General features: G+C 43.0%; 1 protein-coding gene across 1 annotated transcript in view; it reads left to right on the top strand.

The window, feature by feature from the left end:
• The window catches only part of zc3h18 (zinc finger CCCH-type containing 18), a 222,396-nt gene that overhangs the window by 147,343 nt on the left and 58,038 nt on the right, over positions 1-17,015 (top strand). The window contains exons 11-12 of the mRNA XM_043707500.1: positions 959-1,147; positions 10,137-10,354. Coding sequence (XP_043563435.1) covers positions 959-1,147; positions 10,137-10,354 — 407 coding nt within the window. The remainder of the gene's footprint in view (positions 1-958; positions 1,148-10,136; positions 10,355-17,015) is intronic.

The following is a 17,015-nucleotide window of genomic DNA, read 5'->3' on the forward strand; positions in this document are numbered from 1 at the left end:
TTGCCCTTGAGAAGATGGCAGTGAGCTACCTTCTTGAACTCCTGCAGTCCATGTGCTGTAGATTGACATTAGGAAGAACATTCCAGGATTTTGGCCCAGGGACAGTGAAGGAACAGCAATACATTCCCAAGTCAGGATGGTGAATGGCTTGGAGGGGAACTTGCAGGTAGTGGTCTATCTGTGTATCTGCTGCCCTTGTCCTTCTGGATGGAAGCAGTTGTGGATTTGGAAGGTGCTGGCTAAGGATGTTTGGTGAATTTCTGCGGTGCGTCTTGTAGATGTTACACAATATTGCAACTGAATATTGACAGTGGAGGGAGTGGATGTTGTTGGATGTGGCCAGTCAAGGGGCTGCTTTGTCCTGGACATGGTGTCAAGCATTTTGAGTGGTGTTGGAGCTGCACCCATCCAGGCAATTGGGGAGTATTCCTTCACATTCCTGACTTGGGTCTTATAGATGGTGGACAGGCTTTGGGGAGTCAGGAGGTGAGGTACTCGCCACGTTATTTGTAAACTCTGAGCTGATCTTGTAGCGTTTGAGTTTCTATGGTGAAAGCAGTTGAGTTTCTGGTCAATGGTAACTGCAAGGATGTTGATATTGGGGGATTCAGTGATGATAGCAGCACTCAACATCAAGGGATGTTGGTTAGGTTCTCTGTTACTGGAGATGGCCATTGTCTGGTATGTGTGTGGCACAAATGTTAATTGCCACTTGATAGTCTAAGCCTGGATATCGTCCAATGCATTGTTGAGCTCCACTCGACCGGTTTTTAACAGATTCCTCTTGTCCCAGGCCTAGCCCCAATGTTCTTCCTCCCACACCATTACTTCAGCTCAGGAGAGGAGAAATTTGTTCGTGAGACCTGCACAATATTGCACTAATTGACAGACTTTCAGCACTAAGCAGTTGTGTGAAGTCTAGAATGTAAAACATAACTAACTTTGTTGTAATTTCTAGCCGGCAAGTAGAGCCACCCAAGAAAGAAGCTGCTCCAACAACTACTGTAAAACGAGCAGATGAATGGAAAGACCCCTGGCGCCGATCCAAATCTCCCAAAAAGAGACCAGTTTCGACAGCATCACCAGGCCGTGGGCGCAAGCGACGAAGAACGTCTGGGTCCTCTGTTTCTGTCTCTGGCTCATCAAGGTTTGTTAGATCCTGCAACCAACTGCTTCAGTCACCTTTCATTAAATTTGGTCAATGGTCATCAATAAAAGGGATTATAAAAAAGGGAAAGTCTAACCTCCATGGCTTTCCTGCTCCTCTCACCAGGAATACACCATTGCCCTAGCATAAAGGTCATTGAAGAAAGGGTTGGAGTCTTGGATTCCCTGCTTGAATATTTTTAAGGTCTCATGACAGGAGAGGTGTTTGTAGCATTGCATATCATTTTCTAATTATACTTTTGATTGGTCACATCTTCATAATAATGCAAAGGAAAGATAATGCTGTATTTTATCCTGGGTCTGGATTAGGCAGCAGAATTTCAGCTGAGCTGTAAATACATCAGGACCAATTGGCTCCCAGTAGAAGTTACAACCAAAGGTGCTAGTCAGCAAGACCAATAGGGTTGTTAAGAAGGTGTATGGTGTGTTGGCTTTCATTAGCACGGGGATTGTTTAAGAGCTGTGAGGTTTGTTGCAGCTCTGTGGAGCCCTGGTTAGACCACTTTTGGAATATTGTGTTCAGTCCTCATCGCCTCATTTTATGAAGGATGTGGAAGCTTTAGAGAGGACGTAGAGGAGATTTACCAGGATGTTGCCTGGACTGGAGGGCCTGTCTAATGAAGAAAGGTTAAGGCAGCTAGGGATTTTCTTATTGGGGCAAAGGAGGATGAGAGCAGACCTGATAGAGATGTGTAAGATGTGTACAACTCCCTCTTTATGGGCATTTAAGCGGGCATTGGATAGGTATATGGAGGATAGTGGGTTAGTATAGGTTAGGTGGGCTTGGATCGGCGCAACATCAAGGGCCAAAGGGCCTGTACTGCGCTGTATTCTTCTATGTTCTATGTATGTTCTATGATGAGAGACATAGGCATTCACCCCCTCACCCTCACCCCCAAGGAAACAGTATCCAAAACAATATCATTATTATTGAGGGGAACGGCCCCTGGGGGCTGCCTGCACTGTCTGCCTATTCCGTTTCTGTCTCCTGACAGTCGCCCAGCTACCTTTGTCCTGTAACTTAGGTGTGACTTCCCTATAACTCGTCTCTATCACCTCTTCAGCCTCCGGAATGATCCAAAGTTCATCCAGCTCCATCTCCAATTCCCTAACACGGCCTGTGAGGAGCTGGAGTTGGGTGCACTTCTTGCTGTGAAGTCAGCAGGGACACCAGTGGTGACCCTTACCTCCCACATCCTGTAAGAGGAGCATGCAACTGCCCTAGCCTCCATCCCCTCTGCTTTAAAATACCAAGCTAGACTGAATAAATAAAAAAAAAACAAAAGCCTGACCAACTCTCCTCATAGGGTCTTTTTTTTTTATTATTAGAGGAGGAGGATGAGTGGGAGACACTACACGTGGAGTGTCTTGGGTTTTATCCACAGATCACATGCCCAGCAACCCCCCCTGTCTGGGTCCACTCCTGCCGAGCCTTTGCTCTGCCTGTTCACAATGTAAGTCTTTAAGAGGAAACTTACCATCCCTGTTCTATGTTCTAAACTTGCAATACCCATCAGTTGTGTGGAAGCATTCCCTGAGATCATGACAAGAACTATATCAATGCATTTTTTTAAAATTGCTGATGTTAAGCCTCCATGAGGACCAAAATAAAGATCGCTATTTCCCCCACACCCTAGAGCATATGACTGTGCAAATGACAAGAGATTAAATTCTAATAATTCTTGAACAGAGCAGCTGGAATGTGCTGTTCTAGTCTTAAACCAGGAATGGGGAAAGGATGAAAAATGCTGTAGCACCCAATGACGTTTGATATATAATTTATAATTTTCCCTTTCCAGCTATTCCCATCCACCAACTGAACTAGTGACCATATACCAGTACAAGTCTGCCACTTCTCCTGTACACAAGCTTCCTTTGATCTTATGCACCTTCCTCAGTATGTAGCTTAACTAAGGATGTGCAGAATTGGCTTGCTTTGAATAGCTTATATGGCTTATTGAAAAAAGAAGCAAAATTTACAACCTGATTAAAGTTCAATGATTGAAACATCAATGAGGCCTGGCTCATTTCCATTTTTTCTACATAAAGTATTGCATTACATCAGCACCTGCTCCTGGACATGCTTTGCGGGCAAACTTACATATGCTGCCCTTCCCATGTATCTGCTGTCCTTGTCCTTCTGAAAAGTAGTAGTAGGTTTGGAAGATGCTGTGTACCATTTCTGATGAATTTCTTTTGAAGCACTGCTGCATCTGAATGTTGGTGGTGGAGGGAATGAACGTTTTGGATGAGGTGATAGTCAAGCGGGCTGCTTTGTCCTGGATGATGTCAAGCTTTTTGAACGTTGTTGGAGTTACACCCATCTAAGCAATTGGGGGAGAATTCCATGGCACTCCTGATCCCCTAGCTTGGTGGTAATAATTGAATGGTGGTACCACGAGGTTGCAGATTGTGATGGTGTACAATTCTGCTGCTATTGATGGCCCAAAACACCTCATGGATGCCTAGTTTTGTATTACTAAATTTGAAAATGATTCCATTTAGCTATTTTGTGATGGTGCCACACAACACAATGGAGGATATTCTCTGTATTATGATGGGACTTTGTTGCACTAGTGCCCTGTTATCAATTCTGTCTCAAACAGATATATCTGCAGCTGGTAGATTGCTAATGATGAGGTCATGTATGCTTTTCCCACGTGTTCATTCCCTCAGCACCTGCTGCAGACCCAGTCTAGCAGCTATAAGGCATAGGAGTGGAAGTAATGTCATTCGGTCCATCGAATCCACTCTGCTCTTCAATCATGACTGATGGGCATTTCAACACCACTTACCCACGCTCTCGCAGTATCCCTTAATTTCTTGCTAAATTAAGAATTAATCAATCTCTGCCTTGAAGACATTTAACGTACCGGCCTCCACAACACTCCGTGGCAATGAATTCTACAGGCCCACCACTCTCTGGCTGAAGGAATGTCTCCTCATTTCCGTTCTAAATTGACCCTTTCTAATTCTAAGGCTGTGCCCACAGTTCCTAGTCTCCCTGCCTGATGGAAACAAATTCCCAGCATCCACCCTTTCTAAGCCATGCATTAACTTATAAGTTTCTATTACATCGCCCCTCAACCTTCTAAACTCTAATGAATACAATCCCAGGATCCTCAGCTGTTCATCGTATGCTAGGCCTACCATTCCAGGGATCATCCATGTGAATCTCTGCAGTGCTTCCTGAGGTGTGGGGCCAAAACTGGGCATAGTATTTGAAATGGGGCCTAATCAGAGCTTTATGAAGTCTCAGTAGCACATTGTTGCTTTTACATTCCAACCCTCTTGAGATACATGACAACATTACATTTACTTTCTTAACCACAGACTCAACCTGCAAGTCAGCCTTTGGAGAATCAATAGACAATAGGTGCAGGAGTAGGCCATTCAGCCCTTCGAGCCTGCACTGCCATTCAATATAATCATGGCTGATCATTCCTGATCAGTATCCTCTTCCTGCCTTATCTCCATAACCCTTTATTCCACGATCTTTGAGAGCTCTATCCAACTCTTTCTTAAATGAACCCAGAGACTGGGCCTCCACTGCTCTCTGGGGCAGAGCATTCCACACAGCCACCATTCTCTGGGTGAAGAAGTTTCTCCTCATCTCTGTCCTAAATGGTCTACCCCATATTTTTAAACTGTGTCCTCTGGTTCGGCACTCACCCATCAGCGGAAACATGTTTCCTGCTGCCAGAGTGTCCAACCCTTTCATAATCTTATGTGTCTCAATCAGATCCCCTCTCAATCTTCGAAACTCAAGGGTATACAAGCCCAGTCGCTTCAGTCTTTCAGTGTAAGGTAGTCCCGCCATTCCAGGAATTGACCTTGTGAACTTGCACTGCACTCCCTCAATAGCCAGAATGTCTTTCCTCAAATTTGGAGCCCAGAACTACCCACAGTACTCCAGGTGTGGTCTCACCAGGGCCCTGTGCAGCTGCAGAAGCACCTCTTTGCTTCTATACTCAATTTCTCTTGTTATGAAGGCCAGCATGCTATTAGCCTTCTTCACTACCTGCTGTACCTGCATGCTGGCCTTCATTGACTGGTGTACAAGAACACCCAGATCTCTCTGTACTGCCCCTTTACCTAAATTACTGCCCCTTTACCTAAATTATCCTGGACAAGCACTCCCACATTCCTTTGTACTTTGGTTTTATGAATTTTCTCACCTTTCTCACTTTTCTCAGCTATGTCCTTTAGTATCTGACTAACTCGATCAGTAGTGCTGCTGCCAAGCCATTGGGACATTGAAAGTCCCCACCCAGCATACTTACCGCATCCTTGCCACCCTCAGTGTTGCTTTAAAGTGTTGGAGGAATAAGTCAGCCAAGGAAGGACTGTAAATGGTAATCAACAGCAAGTTTCCCAGCTTAATCCATGAGACTTCATGAGGCCCAGAGCCAGGATTGAGGATTTCTCAGGGGGACTCCCTCCCCATTATATACAATTGTCTGCCACCACCTTTGATTAGTAGAGAAGGTGATGATTAGATTAGATTAGACTAGATTCTCTCCAGTGTGGAAACAGGCCCTTCAGCCCAACCAGTCCACACCGACCCTCCAAAGAGTAACCCACCCAGACCCATTTCCCTCTGATTCATGTACCAACGCTATGGGCAATTTAGCATGGCTAATTCACCTGACCTGCACATGTGGGAGGAAACCAATACAGAATGTGCAAACTCCACACAAACAGTCACCCGAGGCTGGAATCTAACCCGGCTCCCTGGCATTGTGAGGCAGCATCTGCAATGTCCACTTTCACCTGGTATATAATATAGGCTTATTGTGATTGGTTAGGCAAATATAACAGGGCGTGGCTTTTAGAACAACATAAGCATTAGAGTACTCCCGCTGTTCACGGGCTTTCAGGGTTGACTACTCTGATGGACACAGCTTTTGTTTGCAATAAAGGCTTATCATCTTGAGGAATTATCTGCATCTCCTGGTCATTCCTAAAAAACCACAGCAATATCAGAGGAAAGTTCTTTACTCCGAGAGTAGTAAGGGCTTGGAACTCCCTGCCTGCAACAGTAGTGGACTTGCCAACACTAAGGGCATTTAAATGGTCATTGGATAAACATATGTATGATATTGGAATAGCGTAGGGTTAGTTTGGTTTCATAAGTCAGTGCAACATTGAGGGCTGAAGGGCCTGTACTGTGCTGTAATGTTCTATGACTGTCCCAAATTAACCTTTGTTTTTCCAAGTGGGTGTTAATTCACTCCATCAGAATTTTCTCCAATAGTTTTCACAACTGCTGACATGAAATTCACCGGTCTGCAACTTCCTGGTTCATCTTTACTACCCTTCTTAAAAAGTGGAACCACATTAGCCATCCTTCAGCACTTCCTCCATGGTCAGAAAGGAATTCAAATTTATGTCAGAGGACTTGTCTGTTTTTTCGCCTAACAAAACCTCCAATATCTCCCCCTTTCCTATGTCAAGCTGTGTAAGTACTTCATAGTCCCTTTTCCTGAATTCCATATCTACATCCCCCTTTTCCACAGTGAAGACTGAAGAGAATTATTCATTCAATGCTCTTCCAATATACTGCGGCTTCACATACGTGGACCCCTCAGTCCCTAATGGGCCCTACTCTTTCCCATGTTAACCTATCTTTTATGTATTTATAAAATATCTTCGGATTTGCCTTAACCCTATTTGCATGTTCTTTTTCATGCTTCCTTTATGCTCTTCCGGTTGATTTCTTAAACTCCCTCCTGCACTTCCTGTATTCTCTAGTGTCAAAGCTGAATTATTCCTTTTGGACTTACTAAAGCCTTCCTCATCCAGTTCTGAATTGTCCTAGACACCCAGGCTTCTCTGAACTCAGGGAATTGAGATTTGAGGATGTTCATCGATGATTGCACATGTTCAGCACCATTTGCGAAGCAGTTCATGTTCAGCTGCAACAAGATCTGGACAGTTTGCAAGTTTGGCCTCACAAGTGACAAGTAATATGTGAGCCACACAAATGCCAGGCTACAACCATCACCAATAAGAGATGATCCAACCACCATCCATTGGCATTCAACAGTGTTACCATTGCTGAATCCCTCATTATCAGCATCCTGGGGGTTTTCATTGACCAGAAATTTAACTGGACTCACCACATAAGTGTAGAGGCTGCAAGAGCCAGTCAGAGATTAGGAATACTGCAGCAAATAACTCACCACCTGACTCCTCAAAGCTTTCCACCATCTACAAGGCACAAATCAGAAGTTTTGCCTTGATGAGTGTAGCTGAAGAAGCTTGACGCCATCCAGAGCAAAGCAACCTGTTTGACTGGCACTACATCCATTAGCATGCACTCCCTCCTCCACCAGTAGCAGCAGCGTGTACCATCTATAAGATTCACTACAAAAACATCGATACCTTCAAGTTCCCTTCCAAGCCATTCACTATCCTGACTTGGAAATATATTGTCGTTCTTTCACTGCTGCTGGATCAATAAGCTGGAATTCCCTCCGTCATGGCATTGTGGTTCAACCCACAGCTGGTGGACTGCAGAAGTTCAAGAAGGCAGCTCACCATTACCTTCCCAAGGGCAGCGAAGGGCGCGTAATGAATGCTGGCCAGCAAACAATGTCCACGTCCCACAAATGAATTTTTAAAAACTTTATTTCTTCTACATTTCCTTCAACCGTGTTGTAATCGCTATCACTAAAATGTTCCCCCACTGCCACATTGAACACTCGTCTGGTTTCTCTCCACAGAACCAGACCCAGCACTGGATCTCCCCATTGAGTCTTCTACACATTGATACAAAAACTCCCAGTATATATTCAAGCAATCCGCGCTCTCTCGACCCTTAGCACTATGTTGAGAATTTATCCCAGTTTATGTTGGGAAAGTTGAAATCCCTGGTATTATTACCTGATTATTACTCTTACACACCTCTGTGAACTGCCTACATATTTGCTGCTCTATTTCCTGCTGATTCTTTGGGGGGGGCCTGTAATACACTCCCAGTAAAGTGGTTGCCCTCCTAACATTCCTAAGTTCTACCACAAAGCCTCGTTTGAGGATCCCTCCAAGATATCACCTCTTCTTATTGCAGTGATTGGCTCCTTTATCAATAGTGCTACACCACTACCCTTTTTACACCCTCTTCTGTTTCACTTAAGGATCCTATGCCCCAGAATACTGAGTTGCCAGTCCAGCTCTTCCCTCGACTATGTTTGTGCGATGGCAACAATATTTCCATGTGTCGATCCACATCAGTCATAGGAATTACACTCCAAGCATTAAAGTAAAGACCATCCAGCCTTGTCTTTAGCACAGTTGTTTCCAACCCAACTTTCTCACTCTGAAATGAATGCTAAATTCTACCATATTATCGTCACTGTTCCTTGGGGAATCTTTTAATGAGATTGTTTGTTAAATCAACTCATTATACAGGACCATATCTGAAATAGCTGGATCTCTGCTTGCATCCACAATACGCTCTAGGAAACTGTCCCAGGTACATTCTGTGACTTTTTTTGTTCCTAATTGCTACTTCAGCCAACTTGATTTTCCCAATTTATGTGGTCTGCATTCAATAGCTGTTTTGAATATTTCCCGTTAGGGAAGGAGGAAATTTTGCTTTATTCATTGTGCTGATGTGATTAGATATGTTCCATGTTGGTTGCCTCAGCAGGCATTTGAATCAAAGAACAGGCCTGAAAAACTTTAATAAGACCATAGGAAATAAGAACAGGAAAAGGCTATTAAGCTCATAGTATCTGCTTCACCATTTGATAAATTCATGGTTGATCTGATTATGGAATTAATCCCACTACCTTCCTCCTCACCCCCAGAATCCTTAACTTTCTTGCAAAACAAAATCCTATCTCTCTCAACCTTGAATATATTTAGTAACCCAGCCTCTACTGCTATCTGAACCTCCCTTAATTCTAGATTTCACCATGAGAGGAAACATCCTCCTATAACTTGTGATCAGGCCCCCTCAGAATTTTTCTTTTAATTCATTCATGGGATGTGGATGTTGTTAACTAGGTCTGTGTTTTCTGCACATTTTTAATTGCAGTCAAGAAGGTGGTGGTGAACTGCTTTCTTGGAACACTGCAATTGTTAGGTACAACCATGATGTTGTTAGGAATGCTGTTCGAGCATTCTGAACTAGCGACAGTCAAGAAACAACAATTGACTCCTTAATTAACAGGCTACTTTGCCCTAGATACTTTACTGTTCTTCCACTAAAATGGTGACCCTCACATATTCCATCATTTCTCATATAATTATATATATGATTGTAGATGTTCTGCATCCTCTTCATGACTTGCCTTCCTACTATATATGTATCAGCAAATTTGGTTACTACGCAGTCTGCCCATTCATCCATGAGGCTCCAGCACTGATTGCTTTGGCAGTTCCCTAGTTAAGGTTTACCTACCTGGAAACAACTCATTTATTCATTCTGTCTCCTGTTAGTCAATCCTCTCTTCATGCTTAAATATTACCTCCTTCAACACCATGACCTCTTATTTTGTATAGTAGTCTTTTATGTGGCACCTTATGTGGGCCGAAAGGCCTGTTCTGTGCTGTATTGTTCTATGTTCTTATAGAATTTTGGAAATGCAGATAGCTTGCATGTATTAGTACTTCCCTTTTCATTAGATCCCCAAAGAACGAGATTAAAGTAGTTGATTAAGAATTCCCTTTCACGAAATTATGTTGACTCTCACTGATGATGTTTTGGTTTTCTAAATGCCCTGTGATTACTTTCTTAATAATGGATTGTAACATGTTTCCAGTGACAGATATTTGACTAACAGACCAATTGTTTTCTGCTTTCTATCTGCCCTCTTCCTGAAGAGAGTATTATAATTGCAGTTTTCCAGTCTGGTGGGACCAGTCCTGAATTGAGGGACTTTTGGTTAAGCTATGTGCTTATCAAGCTACCTATGGTGTTTTTAAGTCAACAACGTCATTTTTTAAATTATCTTTTTCAGGTCGTCTTCTCGTTCTTCTTCCTATTCAGGGTCTGGATCATCCAGGTCACGTTCAAGGTCGCATTCAAGATCATCCTCTTACAGCTCCTATTCCAGCCATTCCTCCAGACACAGTTCTTATTCTGGCAGCAGATCAAGGTGGGATTCAGAATCCTATTTTATCAACATGAATCAGCATAAATACAAATGCGTCTGCTCTGTACAGTTTTTAATTTGCAGTTAGTTCAACAGATTAACCTTTGCATTCTTCCCAGCCCCAGAAGTAGAGTGTAAAATATCATGATTTGTTTTTGAGAGAGAACTGAATGTACTTACCAAATGATTGGCCACTGATAATGGGATATGAGCAGTGTCTAACATCTGCCTTCGTTGAGTGCCTTTTTTCAGGAGTGAAGTCAGCGGTCTCTAGCTGTACCCACCTGACAGATTCATCTCCCAGTGTCCACAAGTGAAGCTGACCTACAAGATTTTACTACAACTTAGAGTGCGATTAAAGAGGCAATTGGGTGTAATTATTTGGAGGTCAAATTTAGGTTATAACATTATTGCTATTAAGTTATTTTCCATTCAGAAGGATTTGTAATCAAATCACTCAAAGTGAGTAGGGAGAACTTATGGTTCCACTGCAACTTCCTCATCTATTTTCAGATAAAGACAAATATTGCAATATGAAATATCTATTGTTGAGAATAATGTGCATATGAGGAAGTGTTTAGTTCCACTTTCTTCTGAAATGAGTTTTTAACGCTGCATGTAATTAGGCAATAAGTTCTCTTAATGGAGCAAATTAATCTTTTATGATTTGAGAACTTTTGTGAAGCTGGGGGCCTCCCAATGACTTCATGTATGTTCAGACAGTAACAGTTTTAAGGGCATTCCTGAAATATGCACAAGAGCATGCTTGACAAGGAAGGAAACTACTGATCTATTGCTGGAAGATGAAATAGAACAAATGCAGTGGAAAGTATTGGTGAATAATGATGAAATCAGAATACTTATGGAAAAGAGCAAGGGTAATCAGCCATAAAAATACATGACTAAAGGAGAGCTAATTTTAGGATCTGAAAAAAGAATCTTTGCAGATAGACGAGTATTGCATCTCGTTGCATTTAATCTCACCAGAAAACTGGATGCTGCTAAATTAGCAGTAAAAGTGATAACAATGATATTGAATATGATGGAAATGAAGAATAGGCAAGTGGGGGTGAATTGCATAGGTCCAACAATGAGCTAATGTGACCATAATGAACGTCATAGGTAAAAATTAGAAGTAGAACCATATGGCACCTTGATCCTGCTCTTCAATACAACCAGGGTGATCATGTTAAGACCACTTTCTTGTGTGCTCCAGATGCCTTCATTTCCTGAGAAACCAAGAGTTTCTCTTTATCTCAGCCTTAAATATGTTCACTTTAAATATTGCAGAAGAAAGGACAGTTTGTCAAAAGATTTTTTTAATCTGAGAATAATGAGGACAATTCACAAGAGTATCAATTCAGGGTAAAGTGGCATTTATACTTTAAGACAAGATAGTGATTGATATTGGTTTGCAATTGGACTCTGACTGACAAAAGTGTTGCTACAGAGAATTCAATAAATAATGAGGATTGCATTAAGTGCCAGCTTTGTTTACGTTTTCAGCCCGGCAGGTTGATTGGTGTTCGGTTGAATCAGGCATTATGTGTGTACTATGTTCTTTCTATCTGCAAAGATCAGGGCTCTGTACACAAATGTATGTATCTACCAGTACATGCAGCTACACCACAGTGCTAACCTATCTAACAATCCTAAATTAGTTGCCATTGTAATTCTTTGTATATGCAGGATTGTTCAGTAAATATTGTCCAATTGCAAAATCTAATGTTGGACACTTCCCTGCAAGTTTCCAAGTTTAGGCTGGTTGAGAATGGTCAGTATCTTGCTTGTTGTGGACAGCCAAAGGGATGTTTTGTTTGATACTATCTGCCAGTCTTTGGGTCATATTGCCTGTGTGCCTGACATCACACCAGCAGTAGAATTCATACGCAATGTTATGTATGATAGACGCAATGTTGTTTTGACTTGACAACTTCATCCTGTTAATAGCAAACATCGTTTGTGTTGCTATTACATAGTAGTAGCATGAAAAAGTTAGATTCAGCTATTGCTCAAGCTTTTGAGATATCCAACCCTCATAATCTGAGTTCGACTGAGCATTTTTCAGGACCAAGAGTAACCATCTCAGAACATTTCATGAGCTTGTACAATATATAATTAGAAATTATCTGGTTGAAGTTGCCATTATCTTGCAGGCACCTTGCTTTAGCGTCACATTTGCAAGGTGAGCTAACGGCTTGGCCCCTAATGAAAGATTGTTTAAAGTCAGTCTTGTAGAACATGACAGTGTAGAAATCTCAATGTGTATGCTGACCAGTGAGGGTATGTTTGCAGTATATAGTTCTTCTTTAGAATTCCTGATGAAAGGCTTATGCCTGAATCGTCAATTCTCCTGCTCCTCTGATGCTGCCTGACCTGCTGTGCTTTTCCAGCACCACACTCTTGACTCTAATCTCCAGCATCTGCAGTCCTCATTTTCTCCCAGTATATAGTTCTGTCTGATTTCTCTGCACAGTTGGCCACACAATTTTCTGCTTAAGCAAGTTTGAACACAGGAGGTGTTCCTCCGTATTTGCAAGACCGTAACAATACTCTGTCTATATGTTCATTTTGACATTGCCAGCACATTCACCAATCTACTACTGAAGGAAGCCGTAGAATATGTACTACAGCACTATGTCATGGTGATTTTGTCCCACCACTATTACATGAATTAGGATTCAACAACTCATGTAATTCAGTTCCATTTTAATTTCACTATGTATGTCCAAAGAAATGCCTTGCAATGGGATCCCCAATAGGTCGCGCACTCACAAAGACCTTTGTTTGGTTCTATGAGAAATGTGTCTTTGATGTAGTGACACCAAATTTCCTAATCCATGAATATTTCTGAAGTGTAGAACAAAGAATATTTCAGCACAGGAACAGGTCCTTCGGCCCTCCAAGTCTGCGCCGATCCAGATCCTCTATCTAAACCCGCCGCCTATTTTCTAAGGAACTGTATCCCTTTGCTCCCTGCCCATTCATGCATTTGTCTAGATACATCTTAACTGGCGCTATCGTTCCCACTACTACCACCTCCGCTGGCAACAGTTTCCAGGCAACCACCACCTTCTGCGTAAAGAACTTTACACCCATGTCTCCCCTAAGCATTTCCCCTCTCACTTTGAACTCATGACCCCTAGTAATTGAGTCCTCCACTCTGGAGGAAAAAACTTCTTGCTATCCACCCTGTCTACACCTGTCATGATTTTATAGGCCTCAGGACCCCCTCAACCACCTCCTCTCCAATGAAAATAATCCTAATCTATGTAACCACTCCTCATAGCTAGCACCCTCCATACCAGGTAACATCTTGGTGAACCTTCTCTGCACCCTTCGAAATTAGATTACAGTGTAGAAACAGGCCCTTCGGCCCAACAAGTCCACACCGACCCGCCGAAGCGAAATCCACCCATACCCCTACATTTACCCCTTACCTAACACTACGGGCAATTTAGCATGGCCAATTCACCTGACCTGCACATCTTTGGACTGCAGGAGGAAACCGGAGCACCCGGAAGAAACCCACGCAGACACGGGGAGAACGTGCAAACTCCACACAGTCAGTCGCCTGAGGCGGGAATTGAACCCGGGTCTCTGGCGCTGTGAGGCAGCAGTGCTAACCACTGTGCCACCGTGCCACCCTCTCCATAGCATCCACATTGTTTTGGTAATGTGGCAACCAGAACTGTATGCACTATTTCAAATGTGGCCGAACCAAACCATAGATGAAATGTATGCTACATATGAATTGCAGCTGCGTGTACAAATTTCCTTTCATGATTTAATGGGTCTACCTTGTATATGAAATTAGACAGTTGAATGAGCTTCCTTAACTCACTGTCCTATTTGAGAAATTGACTGGAAAGTTTTATACTACTGTCTGCCACAAGCCAATCTTCAATGGTCAGTATACAGATTGAGATTCCTATGGTTCCATGCTATTTGCTTGGCCTTATCCACAACCTTTCTTCACCCATGGGTTGTGAATCTGTGGAATTCCCTGCCCAGTGAAGCAGTTGAGGCTACTTTGCGGAATGTTTTTAAGGCAAAGGTAGATAGATTTTTTGAACAGTAAAGAAGTTAAGGGTTATGGTGAACGGGTCAGTAAGTGGAGCTGAGTCCACAAAAAGATCAGCCACAATCTTACTGAATGGTGGAGCAGGCTGGAGGGACCAGATGGCCTATTCCTGCTCCTATTTCTTATGTTTTTATGATCTTAGTAAACACTCAGCATTGGAGAGCAGCTGTGAATAAATCTGTTATAATGTTGATTTATATAGCCTAATAGTAAAGTACAAACCCCTGAGTACCACTGCCGCACTATGTAGTGCTTTGGTCAGCTTGCTATTCTGGATTCACTTTTGGTCACTGAACCACTAAAGAAACAGCTCAGCTCTTCAAAAGATGATGAGAAAAATCTCTAGCTTTCAGTATCTATGTTATGAGAACTGTGAAAACCTGGATTTCTCAATGCTAAAATGTGGATATCTAAATGGTTAATAAAGTAGATAAGGGTATTAAGCAAAACTAAATTAATACTGAATTGAATTTGGAGAGCAAGCAGAGTTCAGTACATTTAGGATCAATATCAAGAAAGTGTTCTTCAAACAATGATTGCACAGAATGGGAATATGAATAGAGCGGCACGGCGGCTCTGTGATTAACACTGCTGCCTCACAGTGCCAGGGAGCCGGGTTCGATTCCGATTCCAGCCTCGGGGCGACTGTGTGGAGTATACACATTCTTCCCGTGTCTGTGTGTGTTTCCTCCGGGTGCTCCGGTTTCCTCCCACAATCCAAGGATGTACAGGTCAGGTGAATTCGCCATGTTAAATTGTCCATAGTGTTAAGTGCATTAGTCAGAGGGAAATGGGTCTGGGTGGGTTACTCTTTGGAGGGTCGATGTAGACTTGTTGGGCCGAAGGGCCTGTTTCCACACTGTAGGGAATCTAATTTTTTAAAAAAGGAAGCAAATAGTGAAAGTAAATGTTGTCCCTTAAAAGGACGAAAAATGCGAGGTAATGATACTGAATTCAGAAGCGGCAGAGATACTAAACTAATATAGAACAAAGGAGAAAGAAACTTTACAGCCCAGGAATAGGCCTTTGACCCTCCAGGCCTGAGCCGATCCAAATCCACTGTCTACACCTGACGCCCAATTCCTAAGCATCTGTATCCCTCTGCTGTCCACCTTCTCATGCATCTGTCCAGATGCATCTTAAATGCCTGCCTCTACTACCTCTGCTGGCAACACGTTCCAGGCACCTACCACCCTCTGTGTAAAGTACTTGCTGCGAATATCCCCCTTTAACCTTTCACCACTTACCTTGAAAGCATGACCTCTCATTATTGAATCCTTCACCCTGGGAAAAAGCTTATCTCTATCTACCCTGTCTATACCCTTTGATTTTGTAGACCTCACTCAGGTCCCTTCTCAATCTCCTTTTTGCTAATGAAAACAATCCTAACCTACTGAACCTCTGCTCTTGGCTCACACCTTCCATACCAGGCAACACGGCATGGTGGCTCAGTGGTTAGCACTGCTGCCTCACAGCACCAGGGTCGCAGGTTCGATTCCAACCTTGGATGACTGTCTGTGTGGAGTTTGCACATTCTCCCCATGTCTGTGTAGGTTTCCTCCGGGTGCTCTGGTTTCCTCCCACAGACCAAAGATGTGCAGGTTAGGTGAATTGACCATGTGAAATTGCCCGTAGTGTCAGCTGCATTAGTCAGAGGGAAATGGGTCTGGGTGAGTTACTCTTTGGAGGATCGGTGTGGACTTGTTGGGCCGAAGGGCCTGTTTCCACACTGTAGGGAATCGAATCAAAAAAACATCTTTGTCAACCTTCTCTGCATCCTCTCCAAAGCATCCACATCCTTTTGGTAATGTGGCGACCAGATCTGAACACAGTATTCTAAATGCGGCCAAACCAGCTCTTATACTCAATACCCCATCCGATGAAGGCAAGCATACTATATGCCTTCTTGACAACTATCCACCTGTGCAGCACCCTTCAGGATACAATGGACCTGCACTCCCAGATCTCTCTGCTCATCAACTTTTCCCAAGGCTCTTCCGTTTACTGTATAATTCGCTCTAGAAGTAGACTTCCTAAAATGCATCACCTCACATTTGCCTGGATTGAACTCCATCTGCCACTTCTCCGCCCAACTCTCCAGTCTGTCTGTATTCTTCTGTATTCCTTAATAGTCCCCTATGCTTTCTGCTACTCCACCAGTCTTCGTGTCATCTGCAAACTTGCTGATCATACCAACAGTGCCCTTTTCCAGATCATTTATGTATATCTTGTATTTATGTAATATCTTGTTTCTGTTATCACAGCATAAGATAAAAAATAAGTTAGAAATAAGATAGTTATAACATAGTTAAGAATTGACATTATAATCCAGTAAAGAATTTCAAATAGCAGCTCAGCACATGGCCTGATCACCTGTGCCAGGCCCCAGTTCAACGAATGTCCCGCTCTGCTCCAAGCCTCCAGTCCACTCCGTGCTGGCACTCAGCTGCATAAAGGTAAGTTGCGCTGCCCTGGGATTTGCTTCCCCTCACGCTACTCTGGGGCTACTAAAACAAAAAGCAATAAAGAACAGCTGGAGCAGAGGAGCTCCAGCAGAGCGTTGTACTCTACTGACATCTTGCTGGAAGGCAGATTGGACATTGAGATCCAGTGGGTATTGGGGATCCGGTGGATGTGATATATTTAGAATTCTACAAAGC

The sequence above is a fragment of the Chiloscyllium plagiosum genome, chromosome 17, assembly GCF_004010195.1.
Source record: "Chiloscyllium plagiosum isolate BGI_BamShark_2017 chromosome 17, ASM401019v2, whole genome shotgun sequence".
NCBI lineage: Eukaryota > Metazoa > Chordata > Chondrichthyes > Orectolobiformes > Hemiscylliidae > Chiloscyllium > Chiloscyllium plagiosum.